Source organism: Carettochelys insculpta, chromosome 1 (genome assembly GCF_033958435.1).
Source record: "Carettochelys insculpta isolate YL-2023 chromosome 1, ASM3395843v1, whole genome shotgun sequence".
NCBI classification, from domain to species: Eukaryota; Metazoa; Chordata; order Testudines; family Carettochelyidae; genus Carettochelys; species Carettochelys insculpta.
In genome coordinates, this window is record NC_134137.1 from 264,047,464 (window position 1) to 264,067,490 (window position 20,027).

Below are 20,027 nucleotides of genomic sequence, written 5' to 3' on the forward strand. Positions count from 1 at the left end.
AGATTGTTTTAACTAAGACGGTAACCAAGAAGTAGCTTTGCTGACTGCACTCTCATACCTAGAATTTGTGAGGTGTGACAATTGTACACAGGATTGATGGAGAGCAGTGCACTCCCTCCACATCCAGTCAGCACACTCATCATATGCCCTTGCTTTATGTGAATGTCATGTTAGTAATGTTGCTAGGAGATAAAACTATGTGGATGGAAACCACCTGAAGCTGGCAACTCTGCATGCAAGCAGTGGTGAACAAAATGCTTTGGGGGCCACAAATAGTATCCCAATAGGCTGCACGCAGCCTGAAAATTGCCCACTGAGTTAAAGGATGTTTTCCTATGCAACGAAAGAATTGGGAAATCTAACTTTTGAGGTTGAGCTTCATAAATATGACAAAATAGGTCATGCATTTTATTAAGAGCTTGTTTTTTTTAAACAAACTGTTTTCTGTCTTTAATTTCCATTCTAATGCAGCTTAACATAAACCATGAGCAAAAAATTCACCATCTAGTTAAAAAAGTAAAATCACATCCCATTTTCTAAATCACTAAAATGTAAAGTTAATAAGAATCTAAAAATATGAAGCTAAATAACTGCTTATATAAACATGTATAAATACTGTATATCCTAGGTAGTAAAAAGACGTATCAAATCTAGTGTAAAGGTTTCATTTAGTTACAAACCAACTTTGTTTAATGCTTACATACAGTAAACCCTTTAGATACAGACATCCGATATGTGTGTATCCCACATTAGCGCGACTGGAGGGGGACCCCAGAAGCTCCAGTCAGAGGCAGCCGCCACTGCACGGGCAAGGAGGAAGGAGATCTCCCAGTCAAAAGGGAACATCTTCCCCTGAGTGCTGTTGCAGGGGTTGAGGAAGTCCCTTGTTAACAGGGATCCCCCTGTTAAAAGGCTGCTGGAGCAAAGCTCCACCAGCTTGACCAGAGACAGCAGCCGCCACCACACAGGCAAGGGGGAGAGATTTCCCTGTCAAAGATCTCTCCTTGAGTGCCTTCGTTGGGCAGGGGGGGGGGGGGGAGGATGTCCAGATGGTCAAGGTCAAGCTCCCCCAAACCTCCCCCAGAGCTGGCTGCCTCAGCTCTGTTCCCTTTTGACAGGGGGATCTCTTCCTCTGCACCTGTGTGGCAACGGCTGCTGCCTCTGGCTAAGCTGGGAAAGCTTTGCTCCACCAGCCAACAGCCTTTTAATGGGGGGGATCCCTATTAACAAGCCCCACCCCGAAACATCACTGATGGCACCTCACTACAGGTGCGATCCCCCTTCACAGGGGGATCATCTCCCCCCCAACCCAGCTGGTCCCAGCAGCAGCCAGACAGCAGCCTTTTAACATGGGCATCCCTGTTAACAAGGGGATCCCCACCACCACAGGGGCGGCACCCCAGAGCAGAGCTGGCTAAGCAAAATGCTTTTCCAGCATTCTTCCCCCTTAACAGGGGGATCCTCTGCTTCCGGCTGTGGCTGCTGGTGCTGACCGAGTGGCCCCACCCCCTCAACTTGCACAAATTTCAACTTACACCTGATTTTCCAGGACCATAACTCTCATGCAAATCGAGGATGTACTTTATATACCATTGAGACTTTGCCTTTCTTCAGAAAATAACGAAAGTGCAAATGGAAAAGTTGATTAAAATCAATCATCTAAAAATACACCTCTCCACTCGGTGATTTAAATCATCAACCCTGATCGCAGTGCCTTCATTCAAAGAAAACAAGAAAAGATTTTTTTAGTCCTGCTGGTTGTGGAAAAATGCTTGAAAATGGGACACCCCTCCTCTCCAAGCACTCAAAACCGGAGGGCAAACAAAAAGATTCCAAAGTTATTTTTAAACTTCTCATGATTTTTAAGCCAGCCATTCATAATTTTCAAGTATTTGGGGCTGGCAACATTGACTATCTGTGCAAAGCTAAAGTGTGAGCAAAACTCAGTAACTAAATTTGAAGAGTTTTGATGCCACTTCTCAGCAAATCTGAAATTGCTGAATTGTTCTTTGGAAACTTCACTTCACTGTGTTGCCAAAAGTGAGAGCTGTTGGGCGCTGAGCGTTTTTGCTCATATGGTCTCAAGTGGTTTTAATCCACATGACTGAACTTACTTTTAGTTTTAAAATGCTCTAAAAATGTGCCACAACTGGAGTACTGGCTACACTTATTGGTGCAAATTTGGAGTAATATGATCTAGGGTCCCTCAGATGCAATTGCTCCCTCATAACTAAGAAGCAGATATGAATATTGAAATGACTTTAAAACCCACCTTCACAGGGAAATTATCTTGAAAACTGGTATTGCACAACGAGGGCTAGGAAAGACTTTGGGAAAGAAGGAAGGAGAACACACTCTAAAAGGAATGGGACAGAGCCATTGTGGCAGGCTGTATCTATCTCCATGGGGGGGGGGTTTGATTCATCTGGGAACATCCCATTAAGATGACTAACTTTCACACCACTGCAATCCTGTGATGCTGAGTACTATGCAGAGCCCTCTTCCCTCTACAGTCGTCCCTGAAGTGCAGTACTAAAGTTCAGGACTCCCCTACACTCTACCTTGCAGCCTCCAACCAGTAGAGCGGGGTGGGTAATAAAAACATGGTGGCCTGCTAGAGTCAAGCACTATGATCACCCAATACCAGCAGAGGTGCAGTTAAATATATAGGTGGGGACCCAACAGGGACTAATCCCGGCAGACCGGATCTGGCCTATGGGCCAGTATTTGCCCACCCCCGCAGTAGATCATTCATTTCTCTCAGTCCATGGGTTATAATCTTCCCAAGCTCAAGACCAATCCAACTCTAGGGAACCTGGAGGGGCTAAGAGGATGGCAGAGCTGATAATCAAGTACTGGTGAGGCGCTCTCAGGAAGCCTCCCTATGCCTCCCCACAGACGTCCCCAGTTATGCCCACCTCCAGCCCTACTGCCTCTGAATTGAGATTAACTACCTTCTACTACAAATGGGCAGGATTTCACCAGGGGTGGCTCAAAATCACTTTTAACCAGTTCAGAAGTAGTGGCCCGAGTTACTGGTAGATCTGATCTGCACCACAGCTTCAGCCAGATACAGATATCATTTTGGTAAACAGATGTTGATTTCTGACAGCCTGGGTGATGGCAAGTTCCTCTGTGTATACTGAACCAAAAAGTTGAAAATTAATGCATGGCATACCTACAGGAAGACCAGGGGCATAAGGATCCAGCATAATTAAGAAAATGAGTGATGAGTTAGTGCATTGTAAGTTGCATCTTGGTTGGCCCCCATCTAATGTTCTTTCACATTCAAAAAGTATAGTTGTTGCTTTACATTTCCCCCTCCTAACTTTGTTATTAAAAAGCCTTTGTACCTCTTCCCGTCACACTGAGTTGCTGCTGCTGCTGCTGGGTTTCCCCTTTTCTGGTGCTGTACTTGCTTTGAATAAACTTCCAATGCACTCCACCTTACTCCATGCCCCCAGTCCAGTGTCCCCGAACCACAGACCCCCTTCCCACAAACCCCGAATCATAACACCCCCCATCCACACACCCTCTGCACCCACTCCGTCCTGCTCTTGCTCAGCGGCTCACCCCCTGCCACTGCGCGCTCCCCAGTTTCGTTACACTTCTTTACACTTTCCCCGGGGGCTGCTATGGCCACGGGGGGTGTTGCCGCTTTTCGCCTGTCTGAACTGGGGCTCCTAATTCGCCCCCCGGCCCGCCCCCTTTGTTGCAGGCGCTTCCACAGCACAGACGCGCGGCTCCCGCTCCCGTCTGCCCGCGCCCCGCAGTCACCGCTGGCCAGGCCTGAGCCCGTCCCTTGCCGGGCGAGTGACAGCAGGCCCCACGTGCGCGCCACGCCTCGAGCGAGCAAGCGCACCAGCGACTGCCCGCGGGAGACTGCTCACCCTTGCGTCCTCGCGTCCCCGCCCCCTTCGCATGACTTCACAGCCTCGCACCAGCGGGAGGCTTGGCCGGCTCTATGGTTTTAACCCTTCACTGCCCGCACCGCCGAAAGCCAGGTTCGTTTGCTTTTCCTACCGGCTACGGCCGGGCCCTCTCCGCGCCACCCCCGGGGACCTGCTAGCCGGAGTCCTCCTCTGCCACCTGCCATTGCATCGGGGAGAATCCGGGGTGTCAGGGGATTTTCTGCAGCACTTTCAGCCCCCCTTCCACCTCCGTTCGTAGTGCCTCCTTTGCAGCCCGGGACACTGCCTCGAGCTCTCAGCCTGAGAGAGAGCCCTGGCTGCGGGGGACAAGTGGTGCTCAGGAGCAGCCGTGACTTCCTGCAGGCTGCACTGCACGTCTCCTTTCGCCCCGCAGTGCCGAAGCTCTATGCGCCACACAGCTTTCGTGCCCCCTCCTCTGTCTTGCTGAAGATTGTTTATATCCCCCGTAAGACTAATTAAACTGACCCTGCAGAACCAACCATTTGCACTCTGCCTAGCGATCTTGCCTCGGCTCCAGTGCAGTTTTTAACACACTAGCTCTAGTTCGGGTGCCCCTGTTACAAACACAGCAAGAAATCCTGTGGCACTTATAAACTAACATATTTTGGAGCATAAGCTTTTGCCCACGAAAGCTTATGCTCCGAAATATCTGTTAGTCTATAAAGCGCCACAGAACTTCTTGTTGTTTTTGAAGATACAGACTAACTTGGCTACCCCCGATACATGTTACAAACACCCACCCTCCCCCTTGCAGTGCAGGCTACAAGCAAAGAAAAGACCCAGAGATATTCTTCATGTGTCCCAGTATCCATCACAATGTCACACACTGCATCCCAGGTGTGGGCTTCGGCAAGCAGAGAGGTGCAGATTTGATCCCAATCCCCTGAAATAGGTTTTACAGCGAAATGGGCAATCAGGGTAGGTGCATTGTAAGTTTCAGTTCAGTTGGCCCCATTTAACATGTTTTTACATTCAAAAAGTACCTTTATCTCTTTACATATCCATGTCCCAACTGTTTATGATAAAGCATTTATAACTCATCCGCTATCACCTGCAGCTGCTTGCTGGTGAGTTTCACCTTTTTGGTGATGTTATTTGTCTGCTTTAAATAAACTTCCATCCCTAGGCCATTGTCCCCTAACCACAACCCTCTTCCCCCACTTCCCTGAACCCCTTATCACAACACCTCCCTACACCCACGTCCTTCTTTCTGGTGTAACTCAGCGGCTCACAGGCCTGCCAGTACTCGCTCCCCAATTCCACTAAACTTCCTTTCGCTTTCTCCAGGGACTACAGTGTATTTTCCCCTTAGGCAAACCTTGTCAAGAGGCTGCCTAGAAGAGTGGTCCTCAGCCAGGGGTCCAGGCGGCGGCAGTCTTCCATGGGGTACATCAACTTAGCTAGAGCTCTGCCTAATTTTACAAGCTACAGAAAAGCCCTAGCAAAGTCAGTCCTACCTAGCATTTCATAGCCAATGCTTGGTTTATACTGCTCTATACACTGACGTGGACGTACACCATATTCCAACCCAGTTAGTTACATGGTCAAAGGGAGAAAACAAGCAGCTTACCAGTAACTGCGCCTTCGCACCTGGTTTTGTAAGCACGTAGTTTTTAAATGAGGTGCAACGTGGGGGCGGGCAAGACAAAGCAGACTGGGGAGGGGGCTCTAGCACTCTGGACTGAGGAGAGCCGCTGCTCTGAGCTGCCCTTCTCCTCCGGGGCCCAAGGTTTCCTAAACCCATACGCGCCCCTGCCACCCCCGGCTCCCGTCGCCTCTCCGCACCTAGGGCACCAATCAGGGCACGGCCGGGAGCTCTGCAGGAGCAGCTCTCACCGATTTTGAAACGTGTATTTCCCCCCTCACCCGGAGAAGCCGCAGCAAGGATCGCTCCCGAGTAACTCCCGGACCCCGGGACCGGCGCAGGGAGCAGCGCACGCAGCTAAGAGCAGGCGCATGTGCTGCAAGCGCCTTCGGGGCTGGCAGCGGGAAACTGACAAGCCCCAGCCCCCAGCTACACGCCCGTGCCAAGGCCTTACGCGGCCAAGCTCCTGGGAAGGTGCCTTCCTTCCCGCCAGGTCCCTATGTACCTACCCCGGCCGGGCCTGTCCTCTGCGCCCCAGGCTGCTCCCAGCCGGCCGCTACCGAGCGGAGCCGCTGGCTAGCCGGGCTGGAGCAGCAAACGCACCGCAGGTAGTTGCAAGTCCCCAGTCACATGGCGAGCGATCGGCCGCGGTGGCAGGCGCCCTCTGCTGCTTCCGGAAGAGGGAACGTGATGACAACGGGGTCACTTGCTCTCTGCTAACCCTCCTCCTCCTCCCACCCCCCGTCACCTTCGCCCCTGCAATGGAGGCCTTTCCTGCTTTGCAAAACGCCTGGGGCGGCGGCTGCCGCGGGCACCACTTTTTGTACAGGAAGTGCTGGCTTGGAGGCCACACTGCGGCTGGCACCGAGGAAATCAGGTTGAGAGAGTACACATGTGGACAGATCCAGAGGCCTAAGGCACAGGCAGGCTTCTTGTAGACCTGAGGTGGGAGAATTTGTATGGAAAGAGCATGATCTCCTACTTCTGCTGCTGCTGCCCGTCTCGAACTCCTTCTGCCTTTCAACGGAAAAGAAATCCAGTTCTCCTTTGTGCACAGGTGAGACAAGTACCCCAAAAGTGCAGCTGCTTTCACGTCTAGGTACTCGTGTACAATCTAGGTATGTGTATGTGCATGTGCATGTGCATGTGCATGCGTGTGCACTTTTACTCAAGTAGTTTTCTAGAGGGACATCAATAACTTGTACATAAATGCACAGGTACACACGCACCCTCAGCAGCTGCAGTTTTACATAAGTAACTTTTTGGGTACTTTTCCCACTTCTGCCTGTGTGGAATATGCCATTTCTCCTTTCTGCTTAAACCAATGTCACTGGCACGTGACCCAGGTGTTTCCTACTCAGTCCCTGGGCTTTGGTGAGTAAAACACTCTTCAGGCACAGGCTAGTGAAAGGGCAAAGGTAAATCAAGGCAGGATGCCAAGTGTCCCCAAGGCTGCAGGAAGGATGCTGTCTACCCTGTGTTCATTACTGGAGTGCCTGAGGGGTAAAAATTGCCACACAGTTTTTCTATTTACCAATCTGTCCATAAACTCACCAAAGGGCTCTACACTCCTGCAAGTGTTCTGCTCCTCCAGCTGTCATTTTACCTTTCTCTTCAGTGTTGCTTTTTTAACTCATCAAGAGGCAGTCAGATGGGTTTCTTGCAGGCCTTGTGGTCTTAAATAGAACAGCACCTTACATTTTCTACAGCTGTGTTGGATTTATTAATGTTCACTTAAATACTGGATGTTCAATAATCTCCTTAAATTCACATTTTCCATCTGAGTCAATCACACCATTCTGTTGGGGGTTGCACCATTAGGAACCCTTAGCAGCACATCTCTTTCATATATATTCTTAATATGATAAAGAGACAAGCTTAAGGGAAGACAGAAAAAGTAGAAGTGCAACAAACACTGTCCAGTTCTTTACCCTCAAGCTCTACTATATCATTCCATCACTCTATGAAAAAAAAACTACAACCCACTAAACCTACTACCTTGTGAATACATTTCACCATCCAACTGTCAAGGGACAAATAAAAGATTTCTAACAATCAACTTCGTAGTGGAAGCAAACATCCACAACCTCTCTTAGAATAGTTCAGTTAGTCTGCTTTGTGATGTCTTTAGCAAAGATCTCCACTCCCACTGTTTGCAGTAATGATAGCTGGTCATGACAGTCAAGGATCTTTTTCACTGGAGATCTAACACTGGTACAAACAACCCTTCTGCTGCTTCCTTCTGACACCATCTCTGCCATCACAGAAGTGCAGGACTAAAGGGATCTGAGAGGATATCCAGTTCAGTCTCCTGCTCTCAAAGAATCACTAGATCATTCCTGACAGGTGTCAAATGTTCATTCTCTGCAGAGGCTTCTGTGTACCTTACCTTTATTAACTTTCCCTTTTGCATTACCAGCCACTTCTGGTGAGGAAAGAGAGAACCCATTCAAATACAAAGAGTGCCTTTTTCTTCCCCACTTTATCTTTCAAGTGTACTGTTACCCTTAATTCTATATTGAATCAAGTCCCATAACTCCTCCCCCCAACACACACACTTTATTGGTGATAAAAAGGTTAAGTTGCTGAAAACTACATAATGCTCATTCTACACGCATACACACGCAAAATCCCTGCTAAACTGGAATTATGTACTAAGAAGACTTACAACACATAGTAGTTATGAGAAAAAATACAAGGAATTAGAAGCTGAGTTTACATTTAAGGGTGTCAGGTAATATAAGAAAACTGGCTATGCCTTTTCTGCTTCCTCATGCATAAGGACAGCCCGATAGATTCACCATATTCTACCTCAGAAGGTTTTAGTTTCTGACCTGCTTTTTACTTTAGGGCTACATCTACACTATCCCAAAACTTCGAAATGGCCATGCAAATGACCATTTTGAAGTTTACTAATGAGGCACCGAAATGCATATTCAGCGCCTCATTAAAATTCCAGCAGCTGCAGCACTTCGAAATTACTATGGCTTGCCGCCGTGCGGCTCATCCAGACAGGGCTCCTTTTCAAAAAGACCCCAGCAACTTTAAAATCCCTTAATTCCTAACAGCAGATAGGAATAAGGGGATTTGAAGCTGCCGGGGTCCTTTCGAAAAGGACCCCCATCTGGTTGAGCCGCACAGCGGTGAGCCATAGCAATTTCGAAGTGCCACGGCCGCCCGCATTCTAATGAGGTGCTGAATATGTATTTTGGCGCTTCATTAGTAAACTTCAAAATGGCCATTTGCACAACCATTTTGAAGATTTTGGGATAGTGTAGACACAGCCTAGAAGTGTCACAATAAACAAATCTAGTTTTCCTATTAAACTCCTTGGATGCCTCACACAGGGCTTAATATCTTTTCAGTCCCGATGTAAAGGTGCCTTAAACAGGCAGTTCTTCATCTGTGCTTTCAAAAGGGTGTTCAAACAAACCACATGCAAAAATCCAGTTCAGAAGGCAGAGTTTTAACCAAACTCTCCACAGAATCTCTCCACATACAAGTTTCACAAGTTTCAGCAGCACTGTTTCTCTGGTATCCTGAACTTGAAAGTTAGCTGTGCAACTCCCATTGAAGAGAAGAGGTGACTAAATCCTTCAGTCCACTTAAAATCTCAGTTATTTTTTCACCACTCACCAAGGGCAGCAAAGATCTGATTTTCTAATTGAATGGTGTATCTTATTTTAAAGACTCTACATGTCTCAAAGAAATCAAAAGAGTGGGGAAAAAAACTTATTTTTTTTTTCCTTTGCAAATTACCTTTGTAAGAAATCCAAACATTCAAATATTTGGAACAGCACATTAATGATCACACAAACACCTTAGCTTTGCTCCCACAGTGACGATCTGTGAAAGAGTTCAGAGTCAAGTGATGTATGATCATAAAATTCTATTTTTTATTTTTCACTTTTATTTGTACGCTGCACCTTCATACAGCTGTAGACAGGCCACAGGTTTACTTTTCTAATTCCTTTATAATGCCTTATCGAAGGCAATCATTTCCCAATGCACATATTCCAAGTGTCATTGTCCAACTACAACAAGAAGTCCTGTGGCACCTTACAGACTAACAGATATTTTGGAGCATAAGCTTTTGTGGGCAAAGACCCACTTCCTCAGATGCATCTGACAAAGCAAGCCTTTGCCCATGAAAGCTTATGCTCCAAAATATGTTAGTCTAGAAGGTGCCACAGGACCTCCTGTTGTTTTTGAAGATACAGACTAACTTGGCTACCTCTCTGATATTATCCAACCTGTATAAGACTCAAAAGCTGAGATCATGGGTCGTAAGGTTGAAAGAGGAAGCAAAGTTGAATGTAATGCGGTAACTGGTGCTGTCTGTATGTATGAAAGCAAAGAACCCAAATGTCTGTCACTCACAGTCACACAGGGCTACTGCCAGCAAAACATACCAGCTCAGAGTCTTCTCCAAGTTTAAGCAGTGCACTGTCACATGACGCAGACTGCTTAATGCCCTTGTGAAAGAAAACAAAGGGAAGCTGGGGGATGGAAGGGCTCCAGTACACTTACAAGCTGGGTCTACACTGGGATGCTACATCTACATAGCTTATTTCAATGTAGCGAAATCGAAATAAGCTATTTCGACAAATAGCATCCACACATCCTCCAGGGCTGGTGCCGCCGACGTTCAACGTCAACGCTGGACAGCACTACATCGAAGGAGGCGCTGCAGGGGAGCGTCTACACACAAAAGCAGCCCAAATCGACATAAGGGTGCCAGGAACAGCTGCAGACAGGGTCACAGGGCGGACTAGCACTTCCGGGGCAACAGCTAGCCGCTCCCTTAAAGGGCCCCTCCCAGACACACTCAGCCTGCACAGCACGCGGTCTGCAGAGCCACAAGCACGCACACCCCGTGAAGCACCATGGACCCCCAGCAGCAGCAGCAGCAGCAGGAGCAGCCAGAGGCCCACACACCTGCCCCTAGAGGAGCAGTGGTTGCCCTGCTCAGTGCCATGCAGGAGGCAGCTCTGCATCTTTTCTTTGAAGAAAATGAAATGCCCCCAGGGGATGAGGAAGCAGCCCCAGAACTTGCTGCCCTCCCAGCCCCGCCCCCCCCCCCCCACTGCACACGCCGCCGGCTGTGGAGATACTCCACGAGCACGGACTGGTGGGAGCGGCTGGTGCTCAGCGAGTGGGACAACGACCGCTGGCTCTGGAACTTCTGAATGAGCCAGCAGACATTCCTGGAGCTCTGCCAGTGGCTCACCCCTGCACTGAGGCACCAGGACACCCCCATGCGACGTGCCCTCACTGTAGAGAAATGGGTCGGCATCGCTGTCTGGAAGCTGGCCACTCCAGACAGCTACCGATCCGTGGGGCAGCAGTTTGGTGTCGGCAAGGCCACCGTCGGGGCTGTCCTCATGGAGGTAAGAAGACCCGGGGGGGGCACCGGGGGGGAGAGGGGGGAGGGCCAGACACACCCTGCACACCCCTCACTGGTGCTCTCTCATGTCCTTCCCCTGCAGGTCGTCCGCGCAATCAATGCCCTGCTCCTCCACAGGCTAGTGCAGCTTGGGGACCCGGATGCAACCATCGCGGGGTTTGCCAGCCTGGGCTTCCCAAATTGCTTTGGGGCTCTGGATGGGACCCATATCCCCATCCGTGCCCCGAAGCACAGCGGAGGACGCTTCCTCAATAGGAAGGGATACCATTCCGTGGTCCTCCAGGCCTTGGTGGACAGCCGGGGCCGCCTCTTGGACATTTATGTTGGCTGGTCTGGCAGCACCCATGATGCCCGGGTGTTCAGAAATTCAGGCCTGTGCCGCCGGCTGGAGGCAGGGACCTACATCCCCCAGCGGGAGATCCCTGTGGGGGACACCACCGTGCCCCTCTGCCTTGTTGCAGACACGGCGTACCCCCTCCAGCCCTGGCTCATGCACCCTACATGGGCCATGTCACAGCCAGCCAGGAGCAGTTCAACACATGCTTGAACCATGCAAGCCAGGTGGTCGAGCGCACTTTCGGCCACCTCAAAGGCCGCTGGAGGTGTCTCCTCACCCGACTGGATGCGGGCCTCACCAACATCCCCCAGGTTGTGGGCGCGTGCAGCGCACTCCACAACCTGGTGGAGAGCAAGGGAGAGGCCTTCTTCCACGGCTGGGCTGTGGAGGCTGGCAGGGCCGACATCCAGCCACCCACTGCCCCCAGTCGCCAGGTCGACCCTGAGGGGATCTGGGTCTGGGAGGCCCTGCGGGCCCATTTTGACCAGGCTGCGGGGTGAACGCTGGCAGAGCCAGCTGCGGGTGTGCCACCCACTGCACCCCCCCCATCCTCTACAACACTCCCTGCCCCCACGCCCACACCACAGAGAACCCGAGAGCACACCCCCCCTACTTCTGTGCAATAAATGGAATTTTTTTTTAAACAAAACCATGCAACCTGTATTAATTATTAGCAGAAGAAGGGTGAACTATGTACATGGGGGGGCAGGTACAAAACAGGGGTAGAACAAAATCTATTTACATGGATGGGGGAAATATATCCAAAGAGGAGGGGGCTTTGGGGGGCAACGTCCTCTGCCACGCACCCCCTACTGTCCTGCGCCCGGTGTGGGGGGTGCGACCCACGTCTTGGCTGGAGGCCTTGTCGAGGCGGGGTGGGGGCCAGGAGAACCGGCAGATAGGGCTGGGCGGAGTCCGGAGGCCCATAGTCCCCCTCGGTGGCAGGCCCCAGGATGACGGATGGTGGAGGGACGGCAGGCGGAGCAGCGGGCAGAGTGGCAAGGGGGGCCAAGTGCCACGCAATGTCCTGGAAAGTGCACATGAAGGGCCCCCAAGCCTCCTGGCGCCAGGCCAGCGCTCGCTCCTGGAAGTCGAGCCGCTGCTCCTCCACCTGCAGGCGCCGCTCGGACACCTCCAGCTGACGCCGGAGGGTGGCGAGCAGCTGGGGGTCCATGGATGCCCGCGGATGGCTCCGCCGCTGTCGGGCTCGTCCTGGGGCTGGTCCGTGCTCCGCCGAGGGGCTGGACTGGTGGGATGGCCCCGGAGGGCTGTCCGGGACCACTGACACTGCGCCGGTGCTCTCCGAGCCCTCCAATGGTGCAGCTGCGGAACAGAGGGGGGAAGAAGAGTGGGGACAGCCGTTAGTGTGGGCCCTGACCCGTGGCCCTTGTCCCCCCACCCCTCTGCTGCTGGTTCCCCATCCCCATCGCCCGGAGATGCTGCTGCTGCTGCTGATGGGTGTCCAACCCCCTCCCCCGGGGGACCCTAGGTTCCGCTCCCCCCCATCCCCAGGGATGGGGCATGGCGCTGTCCTGCTGGGGGGCAGGGGCTGATGCACTCTCCTGAGGGACATACCACTGCTGGCCTCGGGGCCATGGTCATCTGGGCATGTGGAGGGCCCTGGTCATGTCTCTTGTCCCCGCCCCTTAACCCCGGGGGTGTGCACCAGTCGCGTACATACCTGATGCTCCGCTCCCACGGTCGGGGGACACCCATCGGGTGGACGCCGTGCTGCAGCTGCAGGAGGGGAGGCGATTTGGAGCCCCCCATCACTGGAGGACTCCTCCTCCTCCTCCAGTGTCCCAGGAGTGGGCTCCTGGCGGGGGGGGGCCTGGGGTGCAGGGCTGGCCTCCAGGGCGGACTCCGTCTCCGGGGCCTGCTGGGGCTCGTCGCCTGAGGTGTCAAGGGTGGCTGGGGGGGAGGAGGTGTACTGGGGGCCCAGGATGGCCCTGAGCTCCCTGTAAAAGGGGCAAGCGGTGGGGGTGGCCCCAGATCGGCTGGCCGTGTCCCGGGCCCAGGCGTAACCCTGCCACAGCTCCTTTACCTTTCTCCTGATGTGGTCAGGAGTGCGGGCAGGATGACCCCGGGCAGCCAGGCCCTCGGCCAGCCGAGCGAACACATCCGCGTTCTGCCTCTTGCTCCCCATTACCTGGGGCACCTCCTCCTCGCTCCAGAGCCCCAGCAGGTCCCGGATCTCGGCCTCCGTCCAGGAGGGGCCCCGCTGCCTCTTCCCCCACTGGCTGGCAGGCTGGGAGCCCTGGGTCCCCTTGCGGGGGGGGTGCCCTGTGGGCGCTTGGCGGGCTGGCTGGATGCCATGGGTGCAGGGTGGTGGGTTGGGGCTGGTGAGGACGTGCAGGCTGGGCACGTGGCTGTGCTGCTGCCTGCATGCGTTCTCAGCTTCCTGCACAGGAACTCGGGGGCAGGGAGCTTTAAGGGGCTGCTGCACACGGCGACCATAGAGCTCAGGGGCTGGAGAGAGCACCTCTCAACCCCTCAGCTGATGGCCACCATGGAGAACCCCGCTATTTCAATGTTGCAGGACGTGGATCGTCTACACATGCCCTACTTCGCTGTTCAACGTCGAAGTAGGGCACTATTCCCATCTCCTGATGAGGATAGCGACTTCAACGTCTCGCCGCCTTACGTGAATTTCAACTTCGAAATAGCGCTCAGCACGTGTAGACGCGGTAGGCGCTATTTCAAAGTTGGCACCGCTATTTCGAAATAGCCGGCTAGTGTAGACGCAGCTACACTGATCTGCCCCAATTAAAGAAGTTCAGAGCTGCAGGCTATCCTGCTTTAAAAACAATTTCGAAATGTCCATTTTGAGTTTTAGCTATTAGCGCTATAGGAAACCCACTCACGTGCCACTGTATCCGTCTTGGGTATTGGCTCCTCAACCACACAAAGGTCCTGGGACTCATTTTGTTAAGTCAGATAAAGGGTCATTGCTATGACAAAAATTTTCCCACAGATCTACTGAGATGGAAGGACAATAACAGGGGTACCCCTGGAGTCAGGTAGAAGTTTTGTCCCAAGACGGAATGATGTGGAAGAGACTTGTAGACCTATTCTCCACTCAGAGTGCAAGGGTTTAAGTCAAGGAAGTTCTCATCTATATAGATTCTCTGGTGTATGAGATTTGAGCTGCTACTGGAATGCCATTACATTTGGTATATCGATAGCATTTCAACCCCACATAGATCTTCTAATGCAGAGGCCAGAAAACTGCGGCATGGGTACCAAGAGCAGCACATGAGCCTATTTTCATCGGCATGCAAGGTGGGAGCTCAGCCCCACCCCTGCTTCCCCATTCAGCTGGGAGCTTGCTCAAAGCCATGGTGCATGTGCATTAACAAAGGACCAGCTAATGCCACCAACCACCACCTAAATGGTAATGCTCTGACTCTTTACTTATTTATTAATGGAGCTGTTGAAAGTAGGACTATTAGTGACTTTAAAAAGCATCACCGGCACTTGAACCATACAGAGAGGTCAAAAGGTCACATTTCAGCCCTCCACCTCGGAAAGGTTGCTGAGTCCTGTTCTAATGGTTAATAATGGAGATCCCCTTGCAGCTTTCTCTGCTTTTTATTTAGAAGAGTCTAGTCCTCCTAAGAGAAATAAATGGCCACCTCCTCAAATGTTGCTGGCAAACAACAGAGGTGTTCTTCATGCCACACCTGGTGCTCCCAAGACAAGCTCTCTCCTCACTCACGGGCTCAGAAAGGAAGGAAGAAACTGAATCAAGCTAGTATGAACTGTGCTCCTAGTGCTGTGCTGAGGACATTAGCTACCTAAGCCTTTGTACCATAATCCTTCCCATGGTATCTAAGCTTGCAAACTACCTCATCATTTCTCTTTTTGCCAGTATAACTCACACCAGTGAATGTGGCATACTGTAGTGGCACTGACACAATTTACAGAGAGAATAAAGAGCCAGCTGTTGGTAACAGACAGCTGGCTTTTCATTCATATGGTAGAGGCTCATGCGCTAAGCTTCAGAGGTCCCAGGTTCCATTCCACTTCTCAGAATTAAACCAGAATACCATGTGCATTTGTGGTTCCATTGCACACAACCAACAAAGTGCATATTCTCCTGCCATCTTCCAGATCAGCTTGGCCACCTTCCTTCTCTGGACCCCTGTGTTGTTTGGCCTTCCCCATAAAGGGGTGCTCTGAGGGTTCCTTGCAGCTCTTCCCACCCTGTTCCCTGATAAAGGAGGGTGGGAAGCACTGAATGGGGAATCATTTGTGACTTGGGCCAGCAAGGAAAAGAACATCCGTCTCCTCTCTTTCAGGTAAGGACACAGAAGAAGGTGAAGCAGTGACTTGTGGGAGGGTTAGAAGGTGGTGTTGGCTATCATGAAGGTTTAAGGACAGTCACCTCTCCCTACAGGCCCTGATCCATGCACACTTTAGATGCAGAGGAGAGACGTGTGGAGGGGACTTTTCCTGGTGCAGGCTGGGAGCTCTGCAGCTGGGAGAGGCAACTATAATGCAAAGATCCTATGCTCAGGGCTGGGGTCTGACTCATGGCCTGCCTAGCTGACGGGACAGCAAATGACCTAACTCATGCAGAAATCTCTGTTGCTGTCTTCCACATATTTCTTCAGACAGAGCTTCCGCCACTTCTGAGATGGCTTCCACTCCCCAAGTTTTGTAGCCACAATGGAGGGGTAATTCTGCTCAGCAGCTCTGGCTCAAGTTCCCCTGTCTAAATTCCCCTATGATTCAGCTTACCCATTTATAATAATGTCCTCTGATAGCTGCAGGCCAGTTGTAGGAGAAGGGCTAGTATTCTCAGCATCACTGTGCGCTCCGTGCATTCTTAGGAGGATTTTAATTAAGAGGTGGATCGCGATAGTTCCACAGTCAATTAACACCGCGGCACTGCTTCCACCGCATTGCGCCATTCAGTATGGCAAGGAGCCGCTCCTGACATCAGAGGCACAGCACATTCCACAGCGCAGAGGTCCCTGTGTCAGTGCCTCTCTCCCCCTGCATGGGCGCTCCGGTGCTGAGTGAGCCCCGCGCTCTGGCTGAACGCCTTCCCGCACTCGGTGCACTCGTAGGGCTTGTCTCCGGTGTGGGTCCTCCAGTGCTGCACCAGTGCTGAGCTCTGGCTGAAGCTCCTCCTGCATTGGGTGCACTGGTACGGTCGCTCCCCAGTGTGGACTCGCTGGTGCTGCGTGAGTGCCGAGCTGTCACTGAAGCTCTTCCTGCAGACGTGGCACCTGTAGGGCTTATCTCCCGTGTGGATCCTCCGGTGGGTGGAGAGCTGTGAGCTCTGCACAAAGCTCTTCCCGCAGACCCCGCACCGGTAGGGCTTGTCCCCCGTGTGGGTTCGCCGGTGCTGTGTGAGGTGGGAGCTCTCACTGAAGCGCTTCCCACACTCCCCGCAGCGGTAGGGCCGCTCCCCGGTGTGGATCCGTTGGTGCGTCATCAGCGTGGAGCTCTGGCTGAAGCGCTCCCCGCAGGCCCCGCACTCAAAGGGCCTGTCACCAGAGTGGGTTCGCCAGTGCTGGATGAGCACCGAGTTTTGCCGGAAGCTCTTCCCGCACTGGGTGCACTGGTAGGGCTTCTCCCCTGTGTGAATCCGCCGGTGCTGAACGAGCCCTGAGCTGTCCACGAAGCTCTTCCCACACTCGGGACACGGGTAGGGCCGCTCCCCAGTGTGGACGCGCTGGTGGGTGGTGAGCTGGGAGCTGAAGCAGAAGCTCTTGCCACATTCGGCGCAGCGGTAGGGTTTCTCTCCAGTGTGGATCCGCTGGTGCTGCGCAAGCGACCATCTCCGGCTGAAGCTCTTCCCACACTCGTGACACTGGTAAGGCTTGTCTCCAGTGTGGATGTCCCGGTGCCTCAGAAGGTTCCCCTTCCGACTGAAGCTCTTCCCACACGCAGCGCACTCATACACATTCTCCCTGGCATGAGCTCGCCGGTGTCGCAGCAGCTGCGACTCCTGGTCAAAGCTCTTCTCGCACTCAGGGCATGGGTGGGGTTTCTCTCCCAGGTGAAGCCTCTGATGCGCCTCCAGATCAGAGCTGAGGCTGAAGCTCTTCCGGCACTCTGGACACTTGTAGGGTCTCTGCTCCATGTGGGTCTGCTGATGCCGGAGGAGGTTGGAGCTCACGCTGAAGCCTTTCCCACACTCCTCACACTGGTAGCGTTTCTCTCCCGTGTGGACCCTGTGGTGGTTGTAGAGCGTGGAGCTGCGATTGAAACTCTTCCCACACTGGGTGCATCGATAGGCCCCCGCTCCAGCCCGCAGCCCTGGGTGTTTCACGCACATTGAGCTGCCAGTAACACCCTCTCTGGATTCCGTGCAGGTACACGGCTTCTCCCCCTGGTGGGTCTTCTGATGCTGCGTGAGGTGTGAGCTCTGGTTGAAGCTCCTCCCACACTGCCAGCACTTGTAAGGCCTCTCCCCTGTGTGAATCCGCTGGTGCGTCACGAGCGTGGAGCTCATACTGAAGCGCTTCCCGCACTCACTGCACTGATAAGGTTTCTCTCCAGTGTGGATTCTCTGGTGTTTGATCAGTGCTGAATGGACACCAAAGCTTTTCCTGCACTCTGCACATTGATAGCGATTTTCTCTCCCCTGCGGCCTCTGACAGCTGTTGAGGCCTGCACGTGTGTCCAGTTTCTCCCCTGTGTCTAGTGGCAGCTGAGGGGTCTCCTCTTTGTTTTCTCTCACAATCGCCTCATCTAGGGAAATAAAGAGAGAAGCTGGGAAGCACTCATTGCTTTCACCTCACCACAGACAATCTCAGCCAAGGATAAAAGATGCACCACCAGCAAGTCACTAAGCTTAAGGATATGCTTGCACATTGCAAGCAATACAGCCACACTGCTATGAGGATGCAGCTTTACCACTGTAGTGCAGACATTCATGACAGTGATGGAAGGGGTCTCTCTATCACTGCAGTAAATCCTCCCTCTAGAGGAGGCAGCCAGATTGAGGGAAGACTCCTTCTCTACACCTAGCTGTGTCTACAGTGGGGTTGTGCTAACTACTGTGCACAGGGCATGACAGTAGCTAGGCTGACCTAAGCATGAGGTGCAGACCAGGCCCAAGACTATAAACTTTGCATCCAGCCCCAGCACATCCTGCCCCTGAGAGGAACAGGAAGTGAGGAGAGGGAGGGACACGGAAGAAACAGTCAGGAGGAGGAACCAAGTGAAAGAGAGTGAGGTGGGGAATGGTACACAGCTGAAAGAGAAAGTAGATCGATGTGAAGGGAAACCGAGGAGGAGAATGAACTATGGGCTCTCTCCCTCCAGACCACTGAGGACTATTTTTCTGCATGACCCTTGTTCTGCAAAAACCATCTCAGGCTGCTAATGTGGAGAAGAAGCAAAGTCCAGCATAAGCTGAGACACTCAGAGGAGCAATTTGCCATCAAAATCTCCAGCGACATGGGGATCTAATCTCCTCAGCTTAATGGGGCAAAAGCCCACTTTTGGGCTTTGTCTCTCCCCTGTATCAGGGGACTGAGGTACCTTGTGAAGAATACAAAAAAAAAAAAAAAAACCCTTTAACTCAGTGCCTGGGGTGCTCTCGTGCATTTCCTATCAATGCAACCACTGAAGGAGAAAAAAAAAAAAATCAGGAAAATCACCAATCAGAGCAACACTAACACTCACACCCGCAGCATGTCACGTCTTGCCACACAAACATCAGCTAATCACTTTCCACTCTCAGTAATTTCCAAAATATGGAATATTATCTGTTTCATGGTGCATGATATAGCTAATGTATTAATGCTGGCAGTGTGCAGTGAGAGGGTATGGTATGGAAAAAAACAAAACATAACCTCAGACTGCTTTTAAAAAAAATTATGGAGTCTGGGATTTTAAAGTGGGTTAAACTTTCCATACTCTCAAAATGCCTAATTTGAAAAGTATGTTGACAATTCAAGCTTGTTTTGACTCAAAGAGTGTATCTACACTAGCTGGCTACTTCGAAGTAGCTGGCACAATGTCGAAATAGTACGCGCCACGTCTACACGCACCGTGCGCTATTTTGATGTTGAAATCGACGTTAGGCGGTGAGACGTCAAAATCGCTATTCCTACCCGAAGATGGGAATAGCACCCTACTTCAACGTTCAACATCGCAGTAGGACGTGTGTAGATGATCTGCGTCCCGCTACATCGAAGTAGCGGGGTCCTCCATGGCAGCCATCAGCTGAGGGGTTGAGAGACGCTCTGTCCAGCCCCTGCGGGGCTCTATGGTCGCTGCATGCAGCAGCCCTTAGCCCAGGGCTTCTGGCTGCTGCTGCTGCAGCTGGGGGTCCATGCTGCATGCACAGGGTCTGCAACCGGTTGTCGGCTTTGTGGATCTCGTGCTGTGCAGGCCGAGTGTGTCTGGGAGGGGCCCTTTAAGGGAGCGGCTTGGGGCTTTGCTGGCCCCTTATTTCGACAGGGAGCGCTTGTGTGTAGACGCGCCACATTTCCTTCTGGGGCGGCTCCTTTCGACATTCATCGTCACTACTTCAACGTTGAATGTTGATGGCACCAGCCCTGCTGGATGTGTAGATGATACGCGTCGAAGTAGCCTATTTCGATGTCCTTACGTCGGAACAGGCTACTGCGATGTAGTGTGCTAGTGTAGACATAGCCAAAGAGACATACAAAGGATGACATTTTATGTTTTATAAGGGATTTGAACCCCACTTTGAGTAGAAAACCATACATTAGCTAGGGGTCTGCTACAAAGCTTCCATAATAGAAGGAAAATATATGGTCTGAATAAACAGAAAAT

At 52.0% G+C, this 20,027-nt stretch overlaps 1 protein-coding gene across 4 annotated transcripts in view; it reads right to left on the reverse strand.

Moving 5' to 3' along the window:
• LOC142019475 (uncharacterized) overlaps positions 1 to 20,027 on the reverse strand; it is a 56,105-nt gene that overhangs the window by 14,519 nt on the left and 21,559 nt on the right. For 3 of the 4 annotated variants that reach the window (XR_012647093.1, XR_012647094.1, XR_012647095.1), the window contains 2 exons: positions 16,005 to 17,969; positions 11,821 to 12,584 (listed from right to left, as the gene is read on the reverse strand). Coding sequence is in view for 1 of the 4 variants with exons in the window: in XM_075006459.1 (XP_074862560.1) it covers positions 16,267 to 17,969 (1,703 nt within the window). In the remaining 3 variants the exon portion in view is untranslated. Of the gene's footprint in view, positions 1 to 11,820; positions 12,585 to 16,004; positions 17,970 to 20,027 lie in introns of those variants that run through there. The other variant, XM_075006459.1, reaches the window with a different exon arrangement.